The following is a 20,191-nucleotide window of genomic DNA, read 5'->3' as shown; positions in this document are numbered from 1 at the left end:
GCGGGCACGGGCGTTTCTGTGCCTGCTTGGAAAGGCCAGCGATACGTTAACAAGGGGTTATGTTATGCTGGTTTATGTTAAACCAGATCACCCCCTAACATGTGCAGAGCCATTCATCTGTGTCACCAAAACCCAAGAGAACATCTGACATGGACTTCGAAACAGAAACAGTGATCACTTACAAATCAAACATGGCACGCTCTAAACCGATTGTGCACGGCAATCTTTTCGAGAAAGGACAACTAATTGAACATGATAAAGTGTAAAGTTAATTAACACCCTTAAATTTGTTGATTACTTTCACGGGATTATATTGTTCGTTGAGGAGCAGCTTTCTGTCCCAGCTGTCGCCTTTTTAGCGAATGTCGCTGGTAAACAATAGAGACACCATAACAAGTCGTAAATGGTCCCTGTGACAGCAGCCCCTTGTGAGGCTGCATCTGTAGAAAATGATTAGAACAATTGCATTTTAAAGACGGCTCACATTGCAGCCCGGTCCCATCGGCCCTCTTCTTTATCTCTGCTGATGGCAGACTGGTTACAACATTTAAGTTCTTTTGAGCAAATTAAGTGATTTACTGTGTTTTAGTTATACGGCTGCAGAATAGCTTCATAGGTCTGGCTTTGATGCTGATTTTTATAATAGGGAGAAACACAAGCCCTTGGAGTGGTGGTGTGCTGTGGGGTTTTTTCTGAGTCTGTTCCATTTACTTGTTTCCTGGAAATAGATTGATGATGGCAGACATTGTCTAAGAAGCAAGTAGAAAAATTGATACCCTATTTGTATTTTATAGAATAACTAGTCTCTTCACGGTTATTTTAAATTTATAGTATGGTTTTAAATATTCTTCTATTTCCAGTAGGGATTTATAGCTGATTTTGCCTGTACATGCCTTTTAATTGGTTTTAGATTTATACATGTAGCAAAACAATAGTAACCTTTTCAGTTAATCTTTCCTTGTGTATCTTGGTTTAACTTTTCGTGAGTTGCAAAGACAAAGTATTTGGTGTGAGCTGGCAGGTACTTAAAAAAATCTACTTAGTCCTTAGAAATATACGCTCACACAAGGTATACAGATGCAGCCTCTCAAGCTCAGCCTATCTGAAGGAGAGCAAACATGACAAGAACCTGCTTGTTTGAGGCAGCTACAGTCACTTAAACTGCATTAAAAAAAAATCAGAATAAAAGGCCACTGTTCCCTTGTACTTCCCAAAGTGGAACAGGCAATACCTCAACTCCTGTGCTTGAAGCTGCAACATTGTAAAACAATACAGAGGATTAAAACTCTAGCGATGTTCTTCTTGGTTTCGTTTCTTTTTTTTTTTTAAATCAAGTTTAGATCATAAAATTAGTTGTTAAAATTGCAGCTAAATGTTGGGTAGAAAAGTAGCAGTATAGATTATGTTTCGCTGAAGCTTCTTGGTATTATAGCCTTCATCTCTTACTTGTCCTTCGAAGACTCTGAAACAGCTCAGATCATATAATTTCAGTCTCAGCTTTGTCAGCAATGAGTTTTTTTATCTGCAGGTGCAGCGTAACAGTGGTTTAAATATGTTGGCACAGAGATATGCTTGGGTGCATTGTCTTTCCAGCAGTGTTGCTGCTTTCAGCATTGCCACTGTGATGGTGCTTAATGCATAGCCTTACAATATCACTTCTTTTTAACTCATCTGTTCTCTGTTCTCATAACACCTTTACATTAACATCTCTTTTCTAGCAAATTATGTTTTTAATAATAAGCAAACTGATAGAAACTTAGCTGTTTTGATGATGTAGCTGTAGAGCTAAGACCCTTCTGGGCTTTTTCTGGAACTGGAAACGTCAGTGGCAAATTTCAAGACTTTTTGTAGCAACACAAAATACTGTTTAAGTAAGCACAGGAAAGTGAATATGGAAGGTCAGCATGTCTGTCGAATGAGGCTGCTTGGCCTGGATGCTAAAACTTGACCTCATCTTCAGATTGTTCCAGGGTAGCTGCAACCATTTGCTGTTCTCATGTGAGGGCTCATAAGTCTCCATTCCTATTTTTGTCTAAAATATTGAACTTAAGAACCTTCCTGTAGCAGGTTCATTGAGCAATCCATTGGCAATCAAATGAGAAGCACCTGAATTGAACTTGCCCCACAGGTAGCGTGGCCAGATGTGACAGGATGCTTTGAGGTGCAGTTCTTTATGTACTTCTTTTGATTAAAAAACTTAGTTTTGCAGCTCTTCATCCAAAAACTGCTAGTAAGCAAGTGGGAAACCCATCTCCAAGTGGATACGCCATACTGCAGTGCTACTCTACAACTTCTCACCGTATTTTTTCCCAGAGTCATTTTCTTGCATATCCCCTCAGCTAGCTAGATCTGTTATATTTTTCTGCAGTCCTGTTCCTGTCAATTTATATCTCTGGGATAAATTCTGGTGCTGTTGTAACCAACAGACTTGGAGTTGATCTGCTCTGTGGGATCTGCTGGTCTGATGACCTTGATGGATTCTGCACATAGGTGTGGGTTATCAGCCTAGAAAAACGAAGTGTAAGGCTGCAGCCATGGGCTCCAGCAGTCTTGCTTTGCAGCAGAGGAGGAAATCTTAACACATGCTAATCATAGATACAGTTTCTCTGAAAACTATTCCCCAAGGATGTGAAGAGACTTTTTGTATTTTAGAGAGAACAGATAGAGTTGAAAGGACTTTTGACTCTCACATGAGTGGTACATAAAACATTATCTTAGGTGGTAAGACTTCTTTTAAAAAATCTAAATATGAAAAATAATAGCATATTTAAATTGCATTAGCTGTTCTGCATCTCCATTGCTTTCTTAAGTGTTAAAAACTGATAATACTTAACTGGTTTGTGTTGTTGGTATGGAAGCGGTGATTGTGAAAGAAGGCTGTGCATTCTTGTATAATGTTTTTTTTAATTTCTGTTTTTAGCTGAAGTTACAGTTCTTGTACTCCTAGACTCCATGCCAATTTCTTTTTAATTGCCAGTCTTAAAAATTTGCTATGTTGCTCGTTTGATTCTGATAAAATAGCAGAGAGTTGGCAAGGACCCTAGATGATAAAATCTACCATGAAGTAAATAGGTTTTTGTTTTTAAAACAAGAATTTTCCAAGCCTGCTGCATTACACAACAAATTGGTCTCTTTTTTTTCTACTTAACTAATTTATTTTTGCTTCTTGAAATGTGTTTGAACAAGTGAGAGAGTGCAGCTGTCAGAAGATTAACCAGCTGAAAACTATTGTCAGCATTAATTTTGCTCTAATAAATGAATCTCTGAAGCTATTTAGCAGTCTGTAATCTAGATACAAGGCTATTGACCTATGATGGATAGTACTGGATTTTGTTTGTAAGCTTTGACTTAAATTGTCTACTTAATTTGCTGCAGGTCAGATCACAGGATTAGTGGTAAAGGCCATTATGTGGTTTGAATAAAAACAGCTAGAGGAATGGAATGAAAATCATTGCGTTTATTAATGTAGCAATCTTTGCGGTCATGTACATAGTGAACTGGTAGCCAAAAAGACAACAATGACCTGTTTGTTCTAGCTAGTTTGGGCTTTGCTCTTAGCCCAGTTCCTGTGAGCTGCCTGGAGAGGAGTTGATCAAGTGAGATCAAGGATTGGCTGAAAATTGGGTCTCTCTCAACCTGGGTGGGAAGATCTTCACCACTGTATATATTTCAGTACCTCCACAGTGTTTTGTGTACAGACTGATTGTTTTGTTAAAGCTGTGGGTCTGAATTCTTCTGGATCCTCCAGTTCTGGATTTAACAGCACAAGAAAGACACAGATTTACTGGAGTGAGTCCAGCTAAGGGCCATGAAGATGGCAAAGGGTCTGGAGCATCTTTCATATAAAGAGAGACTGAGAAAGCTGAGACTGTATAGCGTGAAGGGAAGGCACAGGGGAGATCTTAGCAGTGTGTATAAAGACCTGATGGGAGAAAATTAATTAAGGGAGCTACTCTCTACTCAGTAGTGCCCAGTGACAGGACAGGAGGCACAAATCAAAACTCATGAAATTCTGTCTGAAGCACAAGAAAACACTTTTTTTACTGTGAGGGCAAGCAAACAGTGGAAGAAGTTGCCTAAGAGTGGCTGTGGAGTCTCCATCCTTGGAGAGACTCAAAGGCTGACTGGACATGGTCCTGGGCAACATGCCTCACCTGGCCCTCCTTGAGCAGGGGGGTTGAGTGGTCTTGAGAAGTCACTTCCAAGAAATCCTGTGATTCTAGGTTCTAATGTAGGCTGAGCAGGTCATCACTGGGAGCATTTTTACTATTGCCTAGTTTTGCATAACTGGTAGGTATTTTACTTTTTTGAGACTTTGATATGTCAAATTTGTCTGAAATTCTTCAGTGACTTAAAAAGATGGTATAAGTTGAAAGGTAGGATGGGAAAAGTAAACAGTTGGGAGATATAGAAAGGGGTATTTGTAGACATAGCCACACAGAGCAGTTGCACATAACAAGAACATAAACTGAAATTTTTATTGAGAAGCAAAAAAAAAATTCAACAAATTCTTCACTGTGAAAAGCTGCGATGTAACTGTCCTTGATGTTATAAACAAACTCCAAAACTGACCATTTCCTTAGCCTGTAGTACAGCTTCAGAGCACCCTACCTAATTGAGCATGTATAATCTGAAAGTCAGTTGTTATCTGCAGCTGTACACCCTAACTGGCCAATGTTTGATGCATAGCACAGAAAATTCATTGTGGCTATGCTTCTTGCCAGAGTGAAAATTAGTGAGGAAGCTGATTTGTTCATCACTTTAGACCAAATTTTCCTAGCAGTTATACCCGTTAAATACTGGGGATGAGGAAATTAGGGATATAAGAGTAATTCATATTAGAATTAGGCTTCTTTTAAGGAGTAGAATATTTCATGGAGTGGAGGTAATAAATATCACATGAAAAAATTGCTGGTGTTGTGCTTTGGAATTGTATATTCAAAGAACTATGGTGTGTGTTTACTGAACTGTGCTAAAGACAGGACAGACTACAGGAATAAAATTGTGAATAGTGTGTTTGTGTGTATGTATATGTACGAATAATTTTTACATTTTCTTTACATAGTAATTGCTTCATTGTATATGCATTAACTTTATATGTGGAAAAATAACTTAAAGCTTCTCAGAGTAAAGAGAATTTTGCTTCAGATTAAGAGCAAACTGCAGAAATTTGGAAGACTTGGTTTAATATGCCTGTGTCTTTTAGCTGTTCAATCATGTGAAAATCAGGAAGCATTGATAAAAATTAGCCTAGGTTTGAAAAGGCTAATAAAAGCAGAGTTATCTTGGAGCAGTAGTTTGTTAATGGTTTTATGTGAAGAGTAGTTTGACAAAAAGAGAATTTTTATTTAGTAATTCAGATACTGTGAATTTTGTGGAGTGCAAAGTTGCAGGAAAAGTTGATTGTTTCTTTGTATAAACTATAAAAAGTGACTGCCAGTTTTATACAAGTATTACTACTATTTTGCTAGTGTGCCTGGAAGGTGGCTTTATCTCCATTAGATGTTTTAGAGTTTAAATTGCTGATCCTTTGATTACTGGGAGTGTAGGGTTACTTTTACAAAGAATTAGAGAGGTTCATCGTAAGTGAAGTATTAATTTTGCATCATCAGACCCTTACTGGTAAGAGAAACTGCCTAAATTTTGAGGCTTTTTAATAGTATTATTAAATCCAATGCTGTCTTGATTCAGGTGTTGGAGCTGCTCGAGCTGGGAACCTTACTTTCATGGTTGGTGGAGTGGAACAAGAATTTAATGCTGCCAAAGAGTTGCTGACATGCATGGGTTCTAATGTCATTTACTGTGGAGAGGTTGGAACCGGACAGGTAATGCTCTCTGAAGGGGTAATAGCTATCTCAGTCTTTCCTTTTCCTGGCTTTTTGTTTATTGATGCTTACCCTCTTACTCCAGATTTAAATACATGATAATATGTCTTCATATTTGTTTGTTTGCCTCTAATCTTGTGTTTGTAAATAACATCATGGCACTTCTGTCTGGTATGTTGCATAACTTAGCACCAAAATCTGATTGGTATTTCTCCACACTGGCTTGTTGAGATTATACTTCTTAGGGGAGAGACATTTTAATTTTGCTTCATCTGGATTTAGATTTACTGAAGGGATGTTCAGAAGGACAAAGAGCCCCTGCATGGCATGTATACTAACTGAGCAGTACTTAAAAAAGGTATTTTTTAATCTGTGCAGGAGCCATAGAGCAGCTTTCATTAACTTTGTGCTATCACAGATCTGTGTTTACTCTAGAAGAAAGCTGCCAGAACATACTTGATCATATTGTCCTGGGCCTAGTTGATTCCTGTATGTTGGTTCTATGAAAATGCATAAACTAATGGATGGCTTCCTGTTTTCAGGCTGCAAAGATCTGCAACAACATGCTCTTGGCCATCAGTATGATTGGAACTGCTGAGGCTATGAATCTTGGAATCAGGTTGGTTTGATTTTTGTGATGGATTGAACCTCTACAAAAACATTTTTTCCATGTTTACAGTTTTTATGTATTATGGTTGACTTTTGCTGAGACGATGATTAAAAGAAATAGGTAGACTTTTTGCCAGAAGTTGTCTTACAAAGCCATGAACAGGCTAAAGGAATTATTTAACTAAATGAGGTGTTTTCAGCATGGGAATATTCTCCTGTGTTGACTGCATAGGTTGTTACATTCTACATCTGAAGAGTTTATTTGTTCTGCTGTAGTGCAGCATACAATAATGTTTGTCTTTCATTATAAACATCCAGAGCTAATATAGAGGTAAGTTTTTGTTTGTATTCTAAGCTAATGTACAGTTTATTCAGAATATTATACTCCCATATGGCTCTCATTGGCTTTATTTCTTAAATTGTTCCAAGATACATTGTAAAGTGAAACTTCTACTACAGTGTGTATATCAAATTAAGATGAAAGCATAAAACAGAATACCTACCTTTCTTTGACTTAATGAGAGCGCTTTGTCCTAATTGCCAAAACTCCTAGTTTGTCAAAAAGCTACAGCATGCTCCACTACGCTCTTGCCAATTCTGAGACTACCATTTCTTTTCTAACATGTGGTACATCTAACTTATAAGTGACATCATAGTTGAGCAAAATTATTTTTATTTTCCAGTTGTGATTCCAGTTTGTTTTGCTGTGGTCCTTGTCATTTTGCTTTATTTTCCTATAGAGTGCATGCAAGTACCAGTTGAGTATCAATGTATTTGAACTTTTAATAAATTCTTGTAGCCAGATCAAAATAATTTGCAAATTTTTAGAGAGAGAAGACCTGTGCTTAAAGAGATTATCTCGCAGTTGTGTATCTTTTACGGGCTTTTCATTAATTATTTATCTGCACAGTTGCATCCTTAAAATTTGCCTGCTGAAACTACAGATACTGTAGGTACTTATCAGCTGGGCTCAACTGTGTTCTTGTGGATTTGATACACTATAAAAACAGCAAGAGGGCATCAAATGCTTAAATAAATAAAAAAGAACACCTACATATGCACACATACACAAGACAATGTAATGGATTCACATTTCCTCTTAATTACCATATCAAGATGCAGTTGTTTTATTGAATTGCCCTTGTCTCAGATGTTAGACTGTCTTGACCTATTAAGTTGTCATGTTGTAATTGAGATAAAAGAGGAATTTGCTTTGCATCAGTGCTAATTGGTTTATCAATATCCTGTACCATTTACATTTTAAAATTGAGAGTCTGTAATATACTGAAGCATGTCTGCATCAAGCCATAATAAAACCAGTAGCGCTATTTACAACTTTTGTAATCCAGTGTTATTCAGAAAGCTTGCATTGGGTTCTGCTTTAAGTCATGATTCACTTAATAAAGCATATGCAACTATTTTTTTGTTATAGTTTTATCTACATTTGTAGGAATAACTAAAATAAAATCAAGAGGTTTGGAAGAGGGGTATTCTGGGCATGTAAGCCCTGTGAAGAGCAAGTTGATGTCTGCAGTCACTGTAGCTTGAAGGTGTTTGGAATTTTTTTCCTTTTCCAGTTTAAATGTTGGTTGAATCTGTATTCATCATTTGTGAGCAAAAATCCAATGTGAAGGTAACAATATATAAGTCTCCCTACTCTGCAATTAAGGTTATCAAGAAGGAACTATATTTATTGTAGAAGAAACCTGCTGATTTTAAACCAAAGTATAGAAAGAGACGAATCTCATTTAGTCGAAAACTGCATGAAGTTTAAGACAGAGGTGATTATTTAAAGCTTTATGAAGTAATTTAAAACCCTTGCATTGATTTTCATTTAGTGTGATTTAAATCTTGAGACAATGACTTTTGCTTATAACTAGAATAAGCGCTTTCCACTTGGAGTGTGTAAAAATTTCTAATGTAGAAGTTTACAGTTGTCATTCTAATTATTAGAAGTTTTTCTATATTAATAAATTTAGGAATTTTTTTTCTAGTCTAAAGCTCGAAGGATAGAGTGGCTGCCTACTCTGAAGAGAGTAGAAAACTGAAGGTGATTTATTAGATTGATGCTTATCTGGTGAAGAAAGTCAGACTTTGACTTAATAATGGTAAAGGATACTGAAAATATAAAAATTTAGAATAGGAATTGTGGAACTTAAATGTGTTCTTAACTTTCAGATAGAAAGAATATAAAATGTCTTTATGCCATGCATTGTATATGTCTGCTACATCATTTAAATGGAGTTCCAGGGAGTTTGAATAATTAATTTATTCAAAATACTGCTGTCTGAACTAGATGTAGCTACATTATGAAATCATAAATGATAAAAATCATATTACAAAACCTTCCATAAACCATACATAATACATACTCTGAAATTAAGTCTTCAAAACAGTGTCATATTAATTCTGTTAATAAGCCATTTTTTCCTCAAATGTTTTGATAAACCATACAGTCCAAATTTTATTTTTCTAGAGCAGTTAGAGTGACTGTTTTACGAATTTCAGATTTTTAAATTATTATTTGATTTATTTCATATTTGAAATTACACAGTTTTTCCAAACTTCAACGTAAGTAGCAAATAGAATGTGGTGCGGAGAAAGAAAACTGTCATTTATGAACAAAAATTCCACAATAAACTCCCAGAAAAATAGGCCATATTGCTATGTAATTTTGCATTTATATTTCACTTACTTTACTTGAACATCATATTTATTTACTGTGAAGATATCAATTTTCACTGGAAATTATTTGGATTAAATTGCGTAAATACTTTTTAAAAATATTCCCATCCTTAGTTCTGACCAAGGCAATGCTTGTTATGTTCAGTTTCTCCATGACTTTCCTGATGATTTATGAATGTTACTAGTAAAAGTTAAAAGGTGTGGCAGACATTGCAGAAATTAATTCACATTGTCATTTATATTTTATTTTCTTTCTAGCATGTTAGTGCAACTTGTCAGTAGAAAAATCTTGAGCACATTTTGCTGTACAGTTTTATGAGTAGTGGGCATATTGCAAAATACTGACTTACTGTGTCAAACTGACACATAGAGTACACGTAAACTGCACAAATAAGAAATACAAACATGAAGTGATACTCTCCACAGTCAGAAAATATTTTTTCCTTTTCATTTTGCTGATCATCTCAGTGCCAGTAAATTTGTTCTACTGAGCCCTGAGCTCCAGTGAAACAATTTCTAATACTTGAAAATAAAGCTCAGAAGGGAAATACTGCTGATACCTGGTTTGTGTTTAGGTCAGATGGAAGTTGCTGCCTGACAGACAGTTGGCAGTCCTGTCAGAAACTGCCTGCAAAGACTCAAGGAAGGGCTTATGTGGTGACACAAGACAGGACAAGGATGCTTAATGTAGTTGGGATATAGAGGGACCAGGAGAGCAATAAGGGCTCTGTGGCAGTAACCTCGCTGCAAAATCAATTTGTACTTCCTATTGCAGAGAAAATCTTCTCTATGAGGAGGGACTGCAGTACCATCCAAATTTAAACCAAAAGTTGCAAATAACAGCTTCTTCCTAAGCAATTTTAATGCATGAGTTTGTGCCTGCTTGGTTTTTAGATAAATAAAGTAAAAAGACGGTAAAATAACTTTTTTTTCTCATGAGTTTAAATGTAGTCTCAGTCTCTAGAACTGGATTCTGGGAGTACCCCTGAGCTATGGATGTAAGACACAAGCAGAAATGAGAGTTGACAGAGTAGAGAGGAGCATGTGCAACAGGCCAAGGAATAGTCTTGGACACATCCCCACTGCAAAGTTTAGAAAGAGTACCTTGAAAAAGAACTCCAAGGTGTGGTTCTACTGTCTTTGGCATGGGACTATAGCTAAGTGAAAGTTAGTAATGACGCCAGAGTTTAAAACACCGAGGTTTAAATCACCGAGGGCAAAGTAATTTTTAACTGTGGTAGAAGAGTTGTAAGGTTCTGCTTGAATATTTGCACCTTTGCACCTTTATACAGTGTTTACCCAAAGCACTTTGAGATGCTTGTGAGACGCTATTTCAATTTCTGTACCTGTTCCAGACTGAGCTTTTGGAGGAGTGTGTGAGAAATTCAGGCTGAGGCTTTATTAGAGCTCAGCAAAACTTGAATTTTGAGCACTGGCATGAAGGGATCCTATTTTAACCTTTTTTTTTTTTTTTTTTTTTTTAGTATATGCATCTATTGCTTAGTTTCTGCTGTTCACCTCATTAGGAACTTTATTGAAGAAGCATTGATTTGAGGGAGCAATTGTTTTTGTTCTATTATAAGTACAGTTAATACACGGGCTTCTTTTCTGCTTAAAAGGAAGAAGAACATTTTAGTAATTGTAAATTCACACGCACATGCACAAGCTCTTGCCACGTCCAATGGCAAGTTGTTATGGGGACTGGCAGACTGTCATCATTTTGATAGCTTGAGCAGTATATCTCCTGAACAGCTATGGAGCTCTTATGCAGAGAGTATCGTATGTTCCCAGCCAATTTACAGGGAAACAGCAATAACATTTTATCATGGTTGAGAGCCCAGTAGCTGCTTCCTATTAAACTTGCCCTTTCAGATACCTGTCTTGGATTAATTTGTTGATTTCAAATGGAAACTCAGTCTTCTCCACTGAAGCATGACTTTCTAGGATAGACTCTTGCTGAATGACAATTACTGTATATTCTGGCTGGTTTCAGACCATTACAAGCTTTGGGCACAGCGGAAGACAGAGGACTTCTTCAGTAACTGATTTTAATATATGTCTAATTTTAACTGTCAGTTATATATGCACCAGTGGATGAATCTTCAGAAAGATGAAATGCAAAGCACTTCTAACTTGCTCTTATTAATGATACACTTGCTGCAAAGGAGAAAAAAAATAGGTTCAGGTCTCCTGAAGAGAAGCTGCGTGGTGTTTAAGAGCAATGAATTTTGAAGAAGCAGGGATACAAACTGACACTATCTTCCTTTTTCTTTTCTGAGAGCAAAAATATGTCAGATCTAGTGCAAGACAGTATTTTACATATCTGTATAATACATGCATATCTTTTAAAGTATACTTTCACATGGAGGTAGTTGGAACACTGTAAAAAGGGCATTCTTCGGGAGGGTTATATGTGTTTTGAAATAATAAGCTCTCTGTCTTGCAGTATACTCACAGCTGTAATTGCAGGCCCCTCCATGCAGCTGGATATGGCACAAGCAGGCACTGCATTGGTAAAAATATTATCTGGATGCAACAATGATAAGGAAACAGACAAGTCAAGAGATTTGTTTGGGGGAAAAAAGAATAACCTCTGTGTATTTGAAAGCTCAGGCTTTGAATGTTCCCAGTGTGGGTTTTTTTGATCACAACAATTAAAGCCATTATTCGTAGTGGCTCTTGATGAAGACTTTTATGGTGAGGACTTTGATGAACTATGCACAATGAAAATATAATTCAAACACTGTGAAAACATACTGGTGCTGAAAAATACAGTTTATATTTTTAAATAAATGATTATTATAAGAATTCAGTTGAATCAAAGAGTTGGAAAAAATGGGGAGGAACATAAAGCTTGATCCCATTTAGGCCAACAGAGGCTTTCCATTGAATTCCAGGGGCCGCTGCAGCAAATCATAAATAAGTGTGCACAGCAGTACTGCCAAAAAGCTATCTGAAATACAGAAATTTATCTTGCTTTGCATTAGGAAGGCAGACTTGCAGGACACAGTGCCACTATAGGAGTAGGAGCTATACTGTATGGCCAACTGTCTTAAACATAGTTTTTCAAATCCAGAATGCCTACTGGAATAGATGCTTTTTAGCAACTATTCCATTGGAAATGAGCTTTGCTCATCTACAGATTAAAACCTGGAGTGCTACAGTGCCTGAAAGCACTGTTAGGCTATGGGGATCTGCAAAAGTCTGTGATGTGAGAACTAACATAAACGTAAAAAACACTGAAATCTATTTAAATAAACTTTATAGAAGGTTGTGATATATTCCTTTTAAAATGTCCTTTTCTCATCTTGCATTGTTACAGAGATACTTCCCTTGCTTTCTCTTTTGTCCTGTGTGTAGCTGAACATTTGTACAGTGCCAGATAAACTGCTGCTGCTTGTCTTTGGTATTGATGCAGTTGATGTAAAATTACACTTGCAACTTATTATCAGCACAAGTGTGAATTCATCAGAGGGTTAATTTCTTATAATATTGAAGAATTTTTAGGGTCTGCAGTGAGCAGCAGTTTATGCTATCATCTCCATGGTAGAACAAATGACGTTTCTACTTGGACAAGCTTTGTTTTATCGGGATCAGTAACCTTATCAGCAGCTGACCCAGAACTATAATATATGTTTGCGAATAGATAACATATGTCACAGTGAAATGCAGACTTGCCTCATAAGCAGGAACATATAATGAAGATTTAATAATAGCAAAGACAAGAATGCACAGATGTATACAACAGTAATGGTTTTTTGAGAAGTGCAGCATTTTTATTCACATTATTAGAGTAGAAACAATTGTGTTATCTTGTTTACTTCAGAAATGCACTAGTGTTCACATATAAATGCATCGCACAATAATTTTTGTGTTGCCACACTTGCTTGTGAATTTTTTGCTTTGTTCAGAGAATATTTTTATATGAAGAACAAGTATGTGACCTAGTAGGTAGCAGAAGAGAGAATGCCTTTTAGTAATTGAAATACAAGGTAACTGTTGTTCTCAGAGGACCTTTAATTTGCTTGCACTTTCAAAATTGCTAGGTGAAGTGGATTTGCTTAGTGCAAAAGGAAAATAGCTTTGAAAACCTACTGCTTAAATGGCGGATTGATGCTCTTTAATTTAAGATACAGCATCCCTGCCCCCAATATCAATACTCTGTCATTTTTCATGACTTATAATAAAGGGAGAGGAATGATGGTAGGGTCTTAAGATATAAAACAAGTCACCCATGTCTTGTGCATTTTGACATTAACACTTCTCTTCTTTGACCTTTGACAGATTAGGCCTTGACCCAAAGCTGCTGGCCAAAATCCTAAATATGAGCTCAGGTCGCTGTTGGTCAAGCGATACGTACAACCCTGTTCCTGGAGTGATGGAAGGAGTACCCTCAGCTAACAATTATCAAGGTGGCTTTGGAACAACACTCATGGCTAAGGTACAGAACACTTGCACGTCAAGTACGTGCAGCTGCTTCTCTCTGGGCTTCTAGCAAATGGTCTTCTTAGGGAAAATTTGTGATTGCAGGATAGTATATTGATTATATATGAGATTACATGCATGATTTTTTTGAGTTCTGCCTCAATAAAGGAGTCCCAATGGACTTGTTGGTATAGTGAGCATCGGCAAGCCATTTAGGTGCCTCTTGCATGACTGCTCTAGAATTTAGAAGTCTAAGTTCAAGAGAGAATTCAGAGAAATCCACGTGACTTAATTAGGTGCTGATAGTGGCATAAGCATCTCAGATTTTCAGCCCACTCTCTTCCAGATACCTTTAACTGTGCTACTGGACATGCTCTCTAGCAAGCCCTTCCGTGCTAAGCCAATTGCTTGTATACTTTCCTTCTGCCTAAGGCCATCTGGAATGCAGAAACAAGCCCCACACCACCACAGGCTGATCTTCTGCAGATTTCTGCACCATTCTGTGAACTCTCCTGAATTGTCTTAGCTGGTGACAGAGGGAGGGCTTCTCATGAGTAAATACCTAGTAATCTAAATTGCATGTGCACAAAGTGGGAGATCTGGGATTTAGGTCCTTCTCAGCAATAGGAAGTTGAAAACCTACTGTTATGCCATCCCGGGAGAATGCAGTTATTGCCATGCTCTTGGCTTTTCCAGGAAAAGCGCTGTCCTGAGTTACTCTGTGGTCAGCTTTTAGAGGCCAAAGGAAAGTAGGCAAGGAGGTCAGAGCTCTGCATCCCACTGATAGGACACACAGTTGGAGGAAGGAGATACAGAACTCTGACTCTTGAACTACTTTACACCGAGCACCATAATTGCCCAAGGTAAATTATAAAATCAGCTCTGGAAGAGGTGTCTCATCTAAGTGCAGGAAATAATTTCACACTGAATATCTGTTTCATGGAGATACTATCCCGAGGGAGGCATTTGAGTTCATACAGGGTAGGTTTAATGCATGGCAGTTTATTGAGTGCTCCCAACTGGTTGGTTAGGCATTCTGTCCAATTTCAGCTCTTCCATGTAAGTGGAAATGTAGCACTTAAAACTAAAACAGCATTCTCAAAGTTGAACAAACTCAGATATTACCATGCAAATCTCCAAAGTGCTGGAGCTCCTGTATATAATACCTGCTTATTAATACTGTTCATGTCATTTTGCAGTTGACTTAGGACAATTGGTGCATTTGCACACTCAATGAAATTAGCCAGTTTCTATTCAGAGCAGGTCTAGAGTGTTTTGCATGTGGTAGCACCAAAAAACTTTGCTGCCTGGCTCACAACCCCTCAATGGCTGCTACATTTTATGTTTATGGACCAATGACCAGGAACTTTCATTTCGTTGAGGAATGTATTAAAATATTGAAAAATAGTGTTTTTTACATTGTGTTCATATAATTGAACATTGAGGACAATAAAGTGTTGTTTAAATTACAGATTTATAAAAAGCATTAGGTAATTGCTTGAAGTTTGTCAGGCAATAAGAGATAAGCAACCTGATCTTGGCCCTGCCTCAAAGCTTGTTGCCACATTGTGTGTTGTTTCCAGAATCTGTTCTGCCTGTTGTGCCATGTTTCACGGTGCAGTCTCTATTCTCATGATTGATCACTCTCAATGTTGTCCAGAATAGCCTCATAGTATAAATGCAATGGGGGCGCACATTTTCTTCCCTCCCTTTTGAGTTTCTTTCTAAAGAGTTGTTTTTTTTTCCTTTGGTCTGCTTCTGAGAGGGACCTTCATCTCCCCTGGAAGATGCCCTGAAAGATCTTTAATTGAAGGAATAGCAGCCTGGTTTGTGCCTGTTGAAACTGCCAGCTTTTGGTTATAAAATATCAATGATAACCAGGAGAGAGTTCCGCAGAGAGATTTGTAATTGCTGTTCACCTCTTCTGACTTGCCTCTCCTGACAGTCCTCAAGACTGCCTTCTTTAGGCTAGAATCCTCAGTAAGAAGGAAAGAAAATTAAATTCTTCTCATGCCTCTTGAACCATGCTCTGTTATTCTATATAGATGTAAGATTTCTTGAATAAGTAGCCAAGACAACTGATCATGTTCAGGCTATTCTTTGGTGCAGTGGTGACCCCTTCTAAGACACTGCTTTTTCGTTTGTGGAAAGACTTTTGCTACTATCCATTTCATCCTGATATGTGTCATACTATGCAGTTTGTGAATTGTTTGGGATGGGGAGTTTTTTTAAGGGAAATACAGAGCACAATTTTGTCACTTAAGAAATAAAAAAGAATCTATTCAAAGGAGAAAGAGGTAGGTAAAACTCTGAGGTTGAGGAGAAAATATTCCACAGTGAAAATATCTAGGAATGCCTCAGTAACAGTCACTAAACACAGTTTCTAAAGTTCAAGTTCCTGCTCACATATCAGACATGGTGGAAATCAAAGACTTTCTTAAAAATATTTTGTCAGCAAAATCTCTCAAAGCCAGAGGATCCTTATTTTAGGTGTTTGGGTCAGAAAAGTTTGCCAAATACTTCTGAGAAGTTCTTTGGTCTTGAGATTTGATGCTGAAATATTCAATTTAGTCAACGTAATTTGAAACCTGCTCTAAAGATTTTGCATTTTTAAAAACGTAGTTCGGCTTACCATACCATGTTTGTGTCCAGGGCACTGGCAGGCCAGAAGTTCCATCTTTCATTGACAGCACAGTTGCAAATTAAATGTCAACTTTGGATCCTGAGAGGAGCTAGATTTATATCATAGTTCTCTTGAGTCATGTCAAGACAGCCTTTGAGCTTTATTCCAAATGGCAGTTTCATTTACGTCAACTGCAAAATGAATGTAAGGAGCCAGGTAATTCCAAAGTGGAAGCAAATTGTGAAAGAGAATCTATTTCCCTATTCTAAGCTGAGGAAAAATGTTGGAATATTCAGGGCACTGAGACATCTGGAAGATGTTGTCAGTTCCAAAGACTATGAGAAAAACCGTAAACTATCCTCTCACTTTTGCTTTCCCAAATAAGTCAGCAAAGGGAAATTTCTTTCAGAGCTGTTTTGCACTATTTGACTTGAGGAGCCTCCAACCTCAAGTGAAAAGGTGCAAAATACTTCACAATCTGAAGCTAAAGATAAGCTTTACTTACATTTTCTTGGGTTTTTTCCTTCAAAGCTCTAATTTATAGGATGGAGTTTTAAAAAAGCAAAACAACCTTCCTGGACTTCAGTCAGGAGTCCTTGTCCATTTGACTATTGAAATGTTATTGAATGTTTCAACCATCTTGGAGCCATGCTTTCGTTACTGATGTGAACAGAGCTACTTTGTTGTCTTGGTTTAGGAATGCTATTCCCCAATTTAATATCCCCACCAAAAAAATCCTGTGAGCTGCTTCCCTGCCCCTCCAGTCAGAGACACAAGAGGCAGAAATCATGGGTTGAGATGAGAAGCAGCCATGAGATAAGAACATAAACAGTAACAACAACAATACTAACAACAAAACATAGGGTGATTTAAATGCAAAATGCTCACCAAGCCCAGGAAAATGAAAAAGAATGGTGGACAGACCCATTCACCACACTTTTCTACAACCAGAAAGGAGCATCCTTTCTTCCCCAAGAGAGTTCCTTTCCCCAGCCCAGGAATGACATAGGGTGCTACCAAGTAACACTGAGCTCTTGGCCATGCCCACATGGTGCAAGGCTCCACCCCCTCGCAGCTGCTGCGAAAAATTAACCCTGTCCCTTGCCAATACCAGGACATTTATGAAATTGTATTTGTGCTAGCAGTCCATTCAAAAATTTCAGGGATTATTTCTGTGAATGTCGCTTCAGAGAGAAATAGATCACAGTCACCACTACCAATACCAAGTACTTCCACTGGTTTGGAGGTAGGTGTTTTTGCCACTGCAATATTCCATTACATGAGCTAAGCTTTCTTAAATAAAATTAATAATATAGGAACAGATTGCACAAAGAGGGTTCATATGTGTCGTGAAGTATCTTACTGTATGCAGGTTAAAGTAAATATTCCTAGATTTGTCAGCTCATCAGTCTTTCAACAGAGAAGAAATTATCTGCTCTGATGCAGATGAAAACTATTTTGGATCCTGTGACATCTGATATGTATGTTTTTCCCATTTTCCTAGAGCTTGAAGTCATTCGAGGGTAATAGGAAAAGTAACTATAATTCTGATTTGTATCAGAATGACCTTTATAGAGCCGATTTACAGATCGAAGTGACATTTAGAGAGTAGAGTAAGATCTTGAATTTCCTTGTGCTAATTCAAATCCAGACACATAGAAAGTAAAGACCTGTCTTGTAAGTCATCCCTGAGAAGTCAAAGGTGCTCTCAGCAGAACTACAGTCTTTCAGTTCTTCTGTATCAAGGATAGGGACCATCTGTCAGAGTAGGGGAAGAGCGTCTTCACTTACAGGCTTGCAGAGCTGTAGTGAAGAAGCTGTAAGCTAAAGTTACTGGGGGAGGGGGAAACGGCATTGCTCCCAGTCCTGCCAGTTTGATGCCAGTGACAGCAGTAGCTGTCCAGAGCCTGGAGATGGATTGCAGGTCCAGCAGGAGAACTCCTGAAGAGCAGCACAAAGGAATTAGAGCCATTCCAGCCAGTAAGTTGGCTTCATCAGGAAGAAGTTTAAATGACCCTATGCAAATGCTGTGTGTGCATGCCTGCAGGACTGTGATCTTGCTGGCATCACAGAGACATGGTGGGATGACTCCTCTGACTGGGGTGTTGGAGTGGAAGGATTCAGGCTCTATGTCAGTGACCAGCTGGAGTTCATATAGCTTTGCCTGGGGATGGAGAAGGAGCTGACTGAGAATTTATGGGTCAGGATTAAAGGGAGAGTAGGGATAGGTGACATTATAGTGGGGACCTTCTACTGTCCATCTGACCTGAAGACTGAGCAGATGAGACAAATATAGACAAATAGGATCCATGATGGGGAAAAAGAGTCTGAGTCTTGCTACTAGGTTATATAGTGATCTAGAATCTTAAAATTCCTCCTGTTCTTATGGTGGTGCCTGCCTGGCAAAGTTTGAGGGTTTTCTGTTGAATAGCATTGAATTACTGTCTTAAAAAATAAAAACTATGCAAAACCTGCTTCTTCCAGGTCTGAAATTTTAAGGCTGGAGTATTGTACTTGTTGGCAGTAGAGTTCTCGTTACAGTGGAATCTTAGTAACCTATAAAATGTACATAGCTGTTTATGTCCTTATTATTTCTCCCCTGACTTTTTCTCTTTTTCTTTCCTTCCGTTCTTCCTCTCTGACCTTTTCCTCTCTCTTCTTGCCCCTCACAGGATCTTGGCTTGGCCCAGATTTCTGCCACCAATACAAAGACACCAGTTCCTTTGGGCTCCCAGGCACATCAGATCTACAGGATGATGTGTGCCAAAGGCTATGCCCTGAAAGACTTCTCAGCTGTGTTCCAGTTTTTACGTGAGGAGGAAAGCTTGTGAGCTGTTCTTTGGAAATGGACACAATAACAAACCACATTTTTTTAATCCTTTTAGCTCATTTGGGAAGTTTGTGGATTTAATCAAGTACTGTGTATCCTGCTCCCATACAGATTAATCATCTTTGGCTGTCCAGATCACAACGAACTCCAGAGTTCCTTTATAATTCTTGAAAAAGCAAGCTGCAGGGAAGGGATTGTTTGGCAATTAGCCAACAGCAAGTCCTTCTTTTTTTTTTTTTAAGAACCATCAAAGTTTTTTTCACTAGATGCAATAAATAAATATTTTTTTTATTAAACACTTAACTGTTCACATATAAAATAACTTACGTTATGGCTACAGACTTAGTTGAATCATGAATAATAAGAGAATGTTTTATTGCAATTTTATCATATATAGTGATCTATTAAAATTTAAAATGAATACCTTACGGAAAAAGGGAATAAATGTTCAATAAGGAAACACATCTTGAGATGGATTTTTTTTTGTTTTGGACCTACTAGCCTTGAGTTGATAAGAAATTAATTTTTCCTGGGATTCAGGTTGCAGATTATGTTAGTAGGCATGTGTTCTAAGTGGAAAGCTGTTACACCATGTTTACCTGATAGACTTAGGTGGAATAATATAGAATATGTGTCCCTCATGTAAAGCTCCGTTAATGTATTTTGCTAACCCAATTTTATATTTTCTTGTATTCTGTCACGCATTTTCAGAACTCAAGATCAGCACTTACCAGAAGTTCTAACAAAGTGTACATTTGTTTTAGGTAGTTATTGAAGTATTTTAAATCTAAACAAACCCCATTATTTTGAAAAGAAATAAAATCTATACTGATAAATACTCGCTGCATGATTATTTGCTTTTTCTTTTGGTCCAGTCTTGTATACACAGTATTAACCAAAACTTACACTAAATGGTCTTATTTTTTTAATTTGCTGGGTTTTCTACAGATTATCAGATCATATTGCAAACCCAAGCCTTTCAAAAGTTCTTGTTATGAAATGCAGGCAGTAATATATTTGCATACGTATTACCTTAACTGTTCACATCTCATTGTTCTTGCCAACGTACAGGTACATATTTGGCTTTATAAATACTCATGCTGATTTTGCTAGAACTACCCACATTCAAACTCTAGGTTTAATGATCAATTATGCATCTACATTCCTGTTTTGGTTGTGTGATGGATCCTTTTA

General features: G+C 37.5%; 1 protein-coding gene across 1 annotated transcript in view; it reads left to right on the top strand.

Annotated features, from left to right (window-relative positions):
- Positions 1-19,835, top strand: part of HIBADH (3-hydroxyisobutyrate dehydrogenase) — an 82,858-nt gene extending 63,023 nt beyond the window's left edge. The window contains exons 5-8 of the mRNA XM_014894099.2: positions 5,692-5,825; positions 6,368-6,444; positions 13,404-13,560; positions 18,840-19,835. Of these exons, the coding sequence (XP_014749585.2) occupies positions 5,692-5,825; positions 6,368-6,444; positions 13,404-13,560; positions 18,840-18,998 (527 nt within the window). The 3' untranslated portion in view covers positions 18,999-19,835. The remainder of the gene's footprint in view (positions 1-5,691; positions 5,826-6,367; positions 6,445-13,403; positions 13,561-18,839) is intronic.
- Positions 19,836-20,191: the final 356 nt, after the last annotated feature.

Source organism: Sturnus vulgaris, chromosome 1 (assembly GCF_052056855.1).
Source record: "Sturnus vulgaris isolate bStuVul1 chromosome 1, bStuVul1.hap1, whole genome shotgun sequence".
In the NCBI taxonomy this organism is placed as follows: Eukaryota; Metazoa; Chordata; class Aves; order Passeriformes; family Sturnidae; genus Sturnus; species Sturnus vulgaris.
The sequence above is the reverse complement of the archived record's forward strand: the minus strand, read 5'-3'. Positions and strand labels throughout refer to the sequence as shown.